General features: G+C 38.1%; 3 protein-coding genes across 5 annotated transcripts in view; 2 read left to right on the plus strand and 1 right to left on the minus strand.

Annotated features, from left to right (window-relative positions):
* dgkzb (diacylglycerol kinase, zeta b) overlaps nt 1–1618 on the plus strand; it is a 29406-nt gene extending 27788 nt beyond the window's left edge. For both annotated transcript variants that reach the window (XM_060887143.1, XM_060887142.1), the window contains one exon: nt 9–1618. In XM_060887143.1, the coding sequence (XP_060743126.1) occupies nt 9–125 (117 nt within the window). In that variant the 3' untranslated portion in view covers nt 126–1618. The remainder of the gene's footprint in view (nt 1–8) is intronic.
* Nucleotides 1–12730, minus strand: part of hal (histidine ammonia-lyase) — a 107247-nt gene that overhangs the window by 55700 nt on the left and 38817 nt on the right. The window lies entirely within an intron of this gene.
* On the plus strand, nt 3255–11741 carry mdkb (midkine b). 2 transcript variants are annotated; one of them, XM_060887297.1, is made up of 4 exons: nt 3255–3394; nt 8390–8466; nt 8588–8755; nt 9902–11741. In XM_060887297.1, the coding sequence occupies exons 2-4, from the start codon at nt 8391–8393 to the stop codon at nt 10090–10092; spliced, it is 435 nt and encodes a 144-aa protein (XP_060743280.1). In that variant the 5' UTR covers nt 3255–3394; nt 8390; the 3' UTR covers nt 10093–11741. The 2 variants fall into 2 exon arrangements, with proteins under 2 accessions (XP_060743280.1, XP_060743279.1); XM_060887296.1 differs by lacking the exon at nt 3255–3394 and adding an exon at nt 6730–6838.

The raw sequence follows: 12730 nt of genomic DNA on the forward strand, positions 1-12730 counted from the left end.
CTCTTCAGGGTGACACTGCAAAGGCACATGCTGAGAGAGCTCAGGACTTGCAGCTGGCCGAGTATCTGGAAAACCAGCAGCACCACCAGATGATTCAGAGAGACAACCATGAGACGGCAGTATAAACAACAGCCTGAACTGTCCTGGTCATCCACTGACAAATGCTTTTCTTGGCATGGCCTAATGACGGCAGCATGTCAGCGTCAACAGAGAAGGTTCAATTCTTTCTTGACTGCAATGAGAATCCAGGACAAAATGTGATGTCCTCTCGTAGCTGCATGAATATGCTTCTCTTGTACTGGGGATCATTTTGTGCCAAAAGCTAAATTTCCTAGATAATAAAAGCAAAACATATTTGGATATCAGTGTTAGAAGAACAGAAATATATCTGTCTTTAGCCTTTTATTAAGCAAACCGCTTAAACCTCAAAACAGATCAATGTGGACAAAAGGGTTTCTCTTTTCTCTTTTTGTTGTTGTATTTAAGGAATCTATCTTACTTTTAACTCTATATACAGTATGCTTGCCAGAAATTTAGATACTTATGCTAGTCCCTTTTAGCTTGTTTTTTTATTAATAATATAGAAACATTAAACTTCTGCTTTTGTCATTTTGACTGAATTGGACTTTATGACAGCCATCTGCCTGTTTATTAAAAACCTCTTTATTGTTTGCGGCTTTATGAGGCGTTTCTATCTTTTTTGGTTAATGCTTGTATTTTGTTATGAGAACGTAGTGATTGGCATGATTCTGCAAACCTTTTTTGAATAACAGTGTTAGTGGCTGCCTCTTTTGTGATATTCTTTTAGTCTTATTCTGAACTAGCTTCTTTCAGCAGATTTCCTCTGTATTGATCATTTAAAGATCTCTAATAGTAATACGATGTTCTTGCAAGGAATAATATTAGCTCATTAGGTCACAATGTCTTTAGGAATAAGTTACTATTTATCATGTTTTAATTATATTAGAAGGTCTTTGATTAAATCATTACATTTCATTTCACAGCCCAGTGTAATTTCACCAGGAATGTTTCAGATGCTTGTCGTTGGCTAATTACATTTTAGGCACCAGTGGAAAGAATGAATGGAAAGATTCATTATACCATTAAAAGATGGTGTTGGGATTTCTACTAAACCATCTGCGAGTGGATAACCTCATGTTTACACCCAAGGCATTACATTATCTTTTGGTTAGTGTATTTCGTGCTTACATAATTTTTAGTGGCATTTGCTCAGGTACTGAATATGTTTTATGTTTTTATATTTTTAATGCAGTCTGCCATCATTGCCTTAGCATTATTATTATTTTATTTGTTTTTAAGTACTGTCATGAGTTATGAGTTAAAATGCATTGTCAATGCTCTGTTTCGAGTTGCTGTGCAATTCACTAGACATATTGTGTACATATCTATCAAACATTTTAAAAATGTGTGAGTAAAAATACCATTCCAAACTCCTGTTGAAGCATTTGTATAATTTATGAAATTAACTGAAATTATAGGTACTTCTTTAATCCTACTACAAAATAAACTTAGTTAGATAATAGATTGTATTATTTACTGTATATTTGCTGGTTTGTTATTGTCTAACTTGTATAGAAGAAATAAAGTTTTAAATTTCCCCTTCTTTGCTTTTTTCTAAGTAATGACAATATAGTACATGGAGCTATAACAGAATCACACCATAGAAAGATGGACATTGTTGCTTCTATGAGCTGTATCTGTAATGTAAAAACATCACAAAATCATGTGCGTCTACGTAGAGCAGGTCCTGTGTGTCACGAACTGAGTGTGTAATAAGTGCTGCTAACTGAACTGACCTTTTCCACTCATATATTATTCCTCAGATCACATCTTGGTTTCTGTCTCTGGTTCTCTACATGCACTTGTCCATCTAAACCATGTAAACATACGTACAGACAGATAAACTGCACATCCCTGATAGATAGATAGATAGATAGATAGATAGATAGATAGATTCATCCTTCAGCAGTGTGCTACTTATACTGCTAAGACACGCATCTTTGAATATTAGGTACAGGATAATTCATCCTTCGGGTGTGCATGTCCTGCTAAGAAAGAAAGAAAGAAAGAAAGAAAGAAAGAATGACAGACGACAGACAGACAGGTAGATAGACAGATAGGTAGATAGACAGACAGACAGACAGATAGATAGGTAGATAGACAGATAGACAGACAGACAGATAGACAGACAGACAAATAGACAGACTGACAGACAGACACACAGACAGACAGATAGATAGATAGATACCTGTAGATAGATAGATAGATAGATAGATAGATAGATAGATAGATAGATAGATAGATAGATAGATAGATAGATTGATTCATCCTTCAGCAGTGTGCTACTTATACTGCTAAGACACGCATCTTTGAATATTAGGTACAGGATAATTCATCCTTCGGGTGTGCATGTCCTGCTAAGAAAGAAAGAAAGAAAGAAAGAAAGACAACAGACAGACAGGTAGATAGACAGACAGATAGATAGACAGACAGACAAATAGACAGACTGACAGACAGACACACAGACAGACAGACAGATAGATAGATAGATAGATAGATAGATAGATAGATAGATAGATACCTGTAGATAGATAGATAGACAGACAGACAGATAGATAGACAGACAGACAGGTAGATAGACAGACAGACAGATAGGCAGATAAACAGATAGATAGACAGACAGACAGACAAATAGACAGACTGACAGACAGACAGACAGATAGATAGATAGATAGATAGACAGACAGACAGACAAACAGACAGACAGGTAGATAGACAGACAGACAGATAAACAGATAGATAGACAGACAGACAGACAAATAGACAGACTGACAGACTGACAGACAGACAGACAGATAGATAGATAGATAGATAGATAGATAGACAGACAGATAGGCAGATAAACAGATAGATAGACAGACAGACAGACAAATAGACAGACTGACAGACAGATAGATAGATAGATAGATAGATAGATAGATAGACAGACAGACAGATAGATAGATAGACAGTCTGACAGACAGACAGACAGACAGACAGACAGATAGATAGATAGATAGATAGATAGATAGATAGATAGACAGACAGTCTGACAGACAGACAGACAGATAGATAGATAGATAGATAGATAGACAGACAGAGTCTGACAGACAGACAGACAGACTTGAGGATGAAGTTAAGGTCACGTGTCTGTTCTCGAGAGGCAGGATGTAAAGGCGCAGCAGCACGACCAGCTCAAACTAGATTTCCAAAACAAAGCGTAGCGGAGGAGGAGCTGCACTTTGCTAGGAAAGCTGCTTACACACACACACACACACACACACGCACACACACAAGCTCTCTGGTGTTGAAGGACCTCTCCCACAGCAACAAGGCAAGTAGCATTATTGTCTTATTATTATCACAACTATACATTTCTGACGTAGTGAAATCTGGACTTTTCTTCTCTTTGTTAAATCTCACACTGATATAAAACTGCACCTTCTCTCACGCTGTCGTCCTCGAGCTCTAATTATCCACTGCATCATTTACATATTTAAATGTGAAGCTTTTACTAATGACTAACGGGGTAAAGACGGGAAATCTTATGGCACATTAAATAGTTATCCGAAATGTTGTGGTGTTACAGATTCATTTGTGTAGAAATCTTTAATCTCTGCTGACAGAAAACAATGAACTGAAATGAAGAACAACTGTAAGATCGTTGATTGGTTAATAATTAAGTAACGTTGATTGGTCAATAATTAAGCGCATTAAACCTGACATTAACATCTCTGCTGCTTGATGCCACCATATATGCTTTTTGCTGGCTATAAGGAGAAACATGGCATCAGTGCCTGGTGTTTTTTCACTGGCTGATGGAGACGTTGCCCTCAGGGTGCCAGTGCAGTTTGTGGTGCCAGCTTCACTGACCCACTTTTCAAACTCATTACAAACCAGTCTGCTTCCTCAGGCCTTTATTTCCCCCTTCAGCCATCAGCCATTACCCGTAAAAATGACTGATGATGAATGAGAAGCCTCAGAGAACACACACAATGAATCCAGTAAAGTTTCTATCCACTTTATGGCCAAAAGTTCATGGACACCTAACCATTACAGCCATAATGTTTCTTCCCAAATTTGTAGGCATTGTGATTGTATAGGATCTCTCTGTATGCTGTGATATTACAATTTATCTTTACTGGAACGATGAGGCCCGAAACATGTTCCAGTATGTCAATGCCCCTGTGCACAAAGTAAGGTCTATACAGTAGACCTACGGCGTAGAACACGAGTGTCTTGGACAGAGCCCACAGCAATGAAGATTGGAGTTCATTTTAACAGCGAATCTGGTTACAGGAGTTTCATCAAGCCCATATGAGTCTGATGGTCTGGTGTCCACAAACTTTTGTCCATATAATGTACCTTTTTCCATAAAATGTACCTTTTGTCCATGTAGCTAGTAGAGCCAGACTGGGCAGTTTCCCAGTTTTAAAATGTAATTTAAATAATGGAAATTATAACATTGGACATGGAGGGCTTACTTTGGATATAATTGAGTTATAATTCAAGCGGGTTTGCAACATTGATGGGACTGGAAACAATCAAATCCAATCTGGCAACCTGTGAATCCCAAAGCCTCAGGCCCGCACTTCTCCACAGGCGGCTAGCGTCCCGTCGCTCCTCCACAGAGCTGTTTTTGTCTTCTGATGCAAATAAGCTTACATTCAGTGAGTTTGCCGAGAGACACTGCATGGGATCTGTGCTCTGGCTCTTTTGGGGGAAAAAAGAAGACGGGAAGAAAAACAGGCAAGAGCTGCTTTTGTTTCGAGGCACTGAATCGGGCTGCACTCTCTCGATCCGGCACGGAGGCCTTTAAGAGCGCCCCTCTGTTCCCACAAAAAGCCCCCTACGTTTATGAAGCCGGGGGAAAGTGCCAGTGAAAGAAGACTGCATTAATGGAGGGATGGGGTAATGAAAAGGACAAGTGATGTGTTTGTGCTTTCCGGGAGGAGAGAGGAGAAAAATATAGAAAGGCACTTAAATGGACTCATGCACAGTGGAGTCTTAGTATGATGTTATTAGCTATTATGGCTCGAATGCTTTGTGAAAAAGAAACATTCTCCATGAGGTCTATTTATTGCCATGGTTTGCTTGAATTCCCTTATTTTGCTTGCTTTTTCATGTTTAACATGAAAGACCCCTGTATTTCTCCAATGATGGATGTGTACATTAAGGGTGTTTTTATTTTCATGCCAAGCGGCTGGTGCTTTATGGACCATGTTTAGATTAGTGCTTTATTAGGTGTGTGGTCATAATTAGTCTCTGTAAAGGAAAGACGAGGAAAGATGAATCACCCAGACACATTTATTCAGATGTTTCACATTTCATTATCTTAAAATGATAACTTTTTCTTTAAAATGACTAAGCTGAGTGCCGTATAAGATGGCTGTTAAAAACGACCTCCCTTAGGCACCTAAAGTACAGCAGAGCAAAGTTGGGCTTAGAAACTCTAATAATCTGTAAAAACATCACAACACAAATAGTACTATTATCTATTATCTAGCTGAGATATTCGTTCCATTTCTTTCTCTAAGTCTGATAAGTTACAAAATAGAACAGAAGCAAAATTGATCACATATAGTGAAGGTCTGATCTTTACTCCCTGTTACCCAGAAATACGTCAAATACATCATTTGCCATTTGCATGACATGAAATGCACATTTCAAGTAATCGCATCTCCTTCAACTTTGCATCTTTTCATTCACACAGGAAGGAACTGAAGCACGAATAACTGTGAATAGCTAAATAATGATAATGATGCAGATATTAATGATGGTTGTTAATGGAGGATCACATGAAATGTTCCACTAGCCTCATCATTTTGTTAAGCTCCGCAGGTCTGAACTACTTTTCCTCCTTTTTCGGGTCATATAAAATGGAAAGAATGTTACAGAGGAAAATTAAATCAGTATTGGGCTCCTTAATCCAGGCGGTTTTGGTCTTGAATTACTTTTAATATAAAGCAGATGTTGTTGGCAAACGTTGAAGCTCTATTGAGATCACCCGCTCAGGGCAGCTTGGCACTAAACGAACTGGAACTGACTGTCAGTGGAGCCGCGTAGGTCAGTTTCACTACAGGGTGTCTTTCATCTATCAAATATTTGTGGTCTTAATTATTGTTTTATGCCTTTATTCCGGTTTTAGAAATAGAAACTAAATATTCACTGAGCTGAAACTTACTGCACTGTTAAATATTTATAGGCCGATAAATAAATTAGAATATCAGCCTTTGAGACACGTGTTATCTTATCCTGGCTACGATACATTCATTACTGACACTTTCACTGCAGTACTAATAAAACATTTACTCAAAATCATCTGTTATTAAAAGCAAATCTTTTATTCTGATGGGGTTTATTAGCAATCCTGAGTGAACGAAATGGATCAGAAGGCAGGAAACGATAAGTTGAAAGATCAGCAGTTTCTATTATTTACATTTATATAATTCATTAATAAAATAATAAGCATACAGACTCGACATACTTAACACACCTAACATACTTTATATAATGTGTGAAGAGCTTCAAGTGTTAGAAATGTCAGGATTGAAGGTATCTATTCCCGGCTTTAGACTTCTGACCTGCTGTCTGAGTCTCAGTAGAGCATGACGAGTGTGAGTGCTGACACAAAGACAGCACGGCAATAAAAAGAAATGTTGCTCATCCAGTCCAAAGAGCAGCTCAAAGTGCTTGGAGGAAAGTGCTAACTCTATACACGAGCACGCTACCAGATGACTGCGATTGATTCTGGAGCGAGGAACACCATATTTCCCCAGTGAGCAAGACAACAACGAACAGAATATTTTTTCTTAAAACAACTAAGAGAAATGAAGCTTTTTATCAGAAAATAGCTGATTGTCAGAGCTGGTAGTTATCATGAGGTGGTTATCGTTTGTCTGGTTTGTTCGTAACTGCTTCATCGTGGTTACTGACTAAAGAACTTCAACAGTTATCTGTTCACATTGTTGTGTAAACACTGAGGGTTACATAATTCTGGGTCACGGAACAGTCGATAATTGAATTTTATTTAAAAATGTTGCTTAATGATGAGTAATTCTGATCGAATAAAATGGATAATAGCTCAAAAGTTTGTCTATTGGATAGTTCATGTAAGAGTAGATATATAAGATAGAAGTCATTTTTATCATTATAGTGAAACTTTAAAACAGATGTCTCAAGTCAATAAACTCCACATGGAAAGCTTCCCAAAACAAAACCGCCCAGAGTGACAAAATGGCGGCTGTTTATACTCACGTCCAGAGATTTCTTACTGATAAAAGCGCATATAAACTTTGTCTTAAACACCGGACTTCAATTCCTCCATGTGGAATGGAAATGGACTTATCAGACATTTTCCATCAGTATAAACAAATGAATTCATTTATCGCTGCAGGACTGATATAAAATAAGTCAGAACTCTTTTGGCTTTCAGTGTAAGATGTTTTTTTTTTTTTTTTTAATTCAAAATTCAATTTATTTGTTTAGTGATTTAAACAATTCCCATTGTCTCAAAGCAGCTTTACAGGAGTATAGAAACAGAAGAGAGAGAGAAAAAAGAAATAAATATATAATAATAATAATAATAATAATAATAATAATAATAATAATAATAATAATAAAGGAAAAAATAAGATTAAAACTACACAAATGAATATATACAACTTAAAGTTAAAAATAATAATAAAAAAAATGAATTTAAAATTTTAAATATTCTAGATTGATCCCTATCCCTCTTTCCTCTCTTGGATGTCCTTACACAGAATTTAAGTGGATGAAGTTGAACACCTTCAAGTTTTAGAGGCTTACGAACAAGCACGTCATCTCAGAGCAGCAGTGGGTTTGATATCACCATTTACTTTGAAGATAGAAACATGTGTGTGAAAGTATATTACCCCTAAAAGCTGGATAACAACAGACAAATAAAAAGCTGCAGATTTCTAAAGTGTCTAACTTTTATATGTGCCTTTAGTCACCACTGTAGAGTCGCATGACAAACACAATTCTGAAATGTTAATAAATGGATTTTTTCCCCAACAGTTTTACATTATTTTGGGCACCAGAATCAACCCACATGTAACTGCATTGATTTGTTATTCTGAAGATTTGCTTATGAGTAAAATTTATTCCACAATCCCATGATGGAATATCATAAGGCACTTGCTGTTTTGGGGATGAGAGACAGAACCGTGAGAAGTGTGTTGTCTCACATCAAAATCATCAATGTGCTATTTGATTTGTGCTACTGAACAAACCTCTAAAACACTTTAATCTCTACTACAATGTACAAGCATGTTTACTTTAACCTGTCTGCCTTCGCTGTCTGTAGGATGAGGGGTATATTCTCAGTAACGATCATGCTGCTTGTGGCTTTGGCCATTGCCGTGGAAGCCGGGAAGACAAAAGGTGAGCTCCTTTTTTAAAGGTGTAGTTTAAACACTGTAGCTTTTTGACATTAATGTCAGATCTACATGCATGATTTATGATAATGGATATGCTGTAATATTTGAGAATGATATTTCCACAGAGAAAGGGAAGGAGGTGAAAGCAGAAGGTGACTGCTCTGAGTGGGTATATGGGAGATGTGTGCCCAACAGCGGCGACTGTGGCCTGGGTGTTCGTGAGGGCACCTGCAATGAGCAGACCAAGAAATACAAGTGTAAAGTGCCATGCAACTGGAAGAAGGACTTCGGAGGTAAAGGAAGTGTTTAAAACTCAGAACTCAAAAATTACCCTGAATTCGCTTGGTTCCTCAGGAGCTCCTGGTAGCACAAGATCACTTGTCTACTAACTGCTTTTGTAGAAAGGACATTATTTACATTCACGTTATTGGGATGTTGTAGCCTAGTGGTTAAGGTGTTGGACTCCTGATTAGAAGGTTGTGAATTTGAATCCCAGGTCCCCTAAGCTGCCACTGCTGAGCCCTTGTTCAAGGCCCTTAACCTTCAAATGCTCAGTTGTATAAAATGAGGAAAAATGTGTACGTTGCTTTGGATAAAAGAGTCTGCCAAAAGCATAAATGTCATTATTTACTGCCCAGAGTCACCCAAACCCAGAGTCATCCTCTCAGGGTTTCTTCTCATATCATCTCAGGGAGTTTTCCATGCCACCGTTGCCTCAGGCTTCATCTCTAAAATAAACAGCAACTTAATTTTAAACTTTAATATTTTTATTACATTTCTAGACTTCTGTAAAGCTGCTTTGAGACAATGTTCATTGTTATAAGTGCTATACATATACACTCACCGGCCACTCTATTAGGTACACCTTACTAGTACCGGTGTGGTCTTCTGCTGCTGTAGCCCATCTGCCTCAAGGTTCGACGTGTTGTGCGTTCAGAGATGCTCTTCTTTATACCTCGGTTGTAACGAGTGGTTATTTGAGTTCCTGTTGCCTTTCTATCAGCTCGACCCAGTCTGGCCATTCTCCTCTGACCTCTGGCATCAACAAGGCATTTGCGCCCACAGAACTGCCGCTCACTGGATATTTTCTCTTTTTCGGACCATTCTCTGTAAACCCTAGAGATGGTTGTGCGTGAAAATCCCAGTAGATCAGCAGTTTCTGCAGTTTCTGACAAACAACCATACCACGTTCAAAGTCACTTAAATCACCTTTCTTCCCCATTCTGACGCTCGGTTTGAACTGCAGCAGATCGTCTTGACCATGTCTACATGCTTAAATGCATTGAGTTGCTGCCATGTGATTGGCTGATTAGAAATTTGCGTTAACGAGCAGTTGTACAGGTGTAGCTAATGAAGTGGCCGGTGAATGTAAATTGAACAGTTTGCTCCAGCATGCAGCATGTAAAGGTTTTATTAAAGATATTTTTGTTGCCCTTTAGCTGATTGCAAGTACAAGTTTGGTCGCTGGGGAGAGTGTGAGGCAGGCACTCGAAGCAGGTCTGGAGTACTGAGGAAAGCGCTGTTCCAAGCTGACTGCCAGGAGACCATTAAGGTGAACAAACCTTGTACTCCAAAAACACCCAAACCCAAGGGCGGGGAGAAGAAGGCAAAGAAAGGGAAGGAGAATTAAGTAATCCAGCGTGTCCCCTCTTTCCACACCCTCTAAATGGAATGGCGCTTAATCTGCAATGAGGGAAAAAAAACTATTGTAACCCCATATCTATATTTGATTCTGTCTTTTGTTGGTACAATTGTGATCCTTTCCTTTGTCCTATTTTTAAATGATTTCTGTAGGAAACCGATAACTGTAATTTTACTTTTCCATTTATATATAGTGAAACAAAGAAAAGCATTATTTACTAAAGATGCATGTCTGTATGGACTTTTTGTTTTTTTTTGGCCCTTGAAAATTTGACCTAAATACTGCAACAGTAGAGAAATGATTTAACACACAATGACCAACTGGATCCATATTTGTATATGTCAAATAAAATAAAACCCTCCGATTTTTTAATCCACTTGCAACGATAGACGAGATGCGTATCTATGCTTATAAATGTTTCTAGATTTGTAATCAGTGTACAATCAGCATCACTAACGGATAATTCTTCAGGTGCGTGAATAAATAAGAAAAAGGTTTTTTGTTTTTTTTCCAATAACATTCTCTTTTGCATTTCCCCCCCCACCCACAAATACCTACAGGCTGTAGAGTTATCTTATTATTTGTACACAGAATAAGTATTTAAACTAATCAATCAGTCAGTTGTGTATGTGTTTTTTTATATATCTTTCACAAACTACGGATGAACAGGAATGTTTGGCTCTGGTGTTATCGATGTCACACGTCGTTTATTTCATTTGAGGTCAGTCGTGGGTCCTGTGAGCTCTGTTCAGTGTCCCTTTTGATCAAACCTGAGATATTAGGAAGGTTTTGCAGTTTATAGGCTCAGCGTTCGCTTACTGGTGGTTTGTCATCGTACCAGTAGACAGCCGACTCAAAACCACAAACGCAAATAAGAACGGTCATCTTATGTAAATATAAGCAACACGGTCTTATGTGATAAAGCAGAAAAATGGTATTTTGAACTTAAATCTATAAGGCAATGTACAGTTTAGTTAAAACATTACTTTTTAGTATAGTTAAGCATTTGAATTCCGCTATAAAACACACCATTATTTTATTTTGAAAGGTCAAACAGGTTTGGAGACACATGTAGAAGGATTTTTGAATATATTTCAACAAGAACATTTCAAGTCCATTTTTCTGCTTAGGTTTGCACATGTGGACCTCTTTAATTCAGACCACAGATTTTCCACAGGATTCAAATCCAGAGGCTTAGATGGCCATTTGCAAGACTGCTGTTTTGACCGAGTTTGGGGTTATTCTTAATTTAATGAACCTCCTGGAAGAGGCAACCAGGTTGTGGCAGAAATACTGTGGTACGTTGCAGAATTCATGAAAATAAAAATCTCCACAAAAACCTACCAGCACAAAACATCCACCAGACGGTTTTATAGTGAATATCAGGTGCTTTTCTTTGTATGCAATCCGCATTTTTAACCCAACATTCAGATGGTGCTCATGACCACCAGTCAGACTTTGTTCCAACCTTCGAGTCCTCCAGTTTGATGCTTTTGCAATGTTCTGGTGCAGGAAGTGTTTCTTTCGTACAACCTTTCTAAACAAACTTCTAATTACTGAGGTGTCATCGTATAGTTAAGAATAAGATGTGACATCTCTCTGACTGTATAAAATAAACTGCGGTTCTGAAACTGTCATCTTTGGATTCTTCTTCGCCGATCTCACCATCCTCCTCAGCGTGGGTGGGTGCAGTACGCTATTATGGGAACGGTTTTTGTTAGATAACAGTTAGTGTTTCTCCTCTTGTCTGTGTGGAGAATGTTAATTTGTGTTATAATAAATATATTTTATGTTCATTATCAAGTAAAAATGATCTAAATTATGTTTATATTATATCTGGTTCTTCCAGTTGCTGATTCAAGACAGATTTTCCTGAAAAATGGCTCTTTGCAGGTGACAGTCGTCTTAGCAGAAATTAATAGATGCTTCCTTTTAAATCATATGACGATATACACTGCAAAGCTAAAAATAAAATCGCTTCACCCAACCTCACAAGTTCTCCCACACAACCCCACTGCTGCGATGCTCCCTCCACTGCCTTCTTGAAGCTGCCTGCATCACATTTACAACACTCATGCTTGACTGTGAAGACATCGTACCCTGAGGTGCGCCACACTTCCTCTGATGTTCTAGCGCTACTCGACTGGTCCCACCATCTCTCAGTGTACAAGGAGGTACACATCAAGACTCGTCTGTTCTGTTGCCTAGGTGGTCGAACCAACATCCAACAGATGTCTGAACAGCCAAGTATTCAGGCTGTATTCAGACTTCTACCTCTGCATGAAGGTCATAAATTAGTCATTTGCTATCATTTGTTCTCCTGAGCATTTTTTTTTAATACCATACATCATCCCCAACAGGGTTTTAGACTGATAATACTCTTAGTTCCTGACCAATAGGATCAGTACGAGTACATACGTATTATTAAAAGACTTTCTGCATGAGGGCTTCAACCAAACACCGGAAATGTAATGTAAATGCAATGACCTTGAGGGTGAAATCTCACACTAAAATCTAATGAAAAGCTGTCGCTGAAGAACGGAGCTTATTATAAAAGTGACGAGTGTGTGGTCGTCATTTCGGTAAGTGTATCGTGACAATGTTATTGTTATTAAGGCAAGGCTGA

Source organism: Tachysurus vachellii, chromosome 14 (assembly GCF_030014155.1).
Source record: "Tachysurus vachellii isolate PV-2020 chromosome 14, HZAU_Pvac_v1, whole genome shotgun sequence".
In the NCBI taxonomy this organism is placed as follows: domain Eukaryota; kingdom Metazoa; phylum Chordata; class Actinopteri; order Siluriformes; family Bagridae; genus Tachysurus; species Tachysurus vachellii.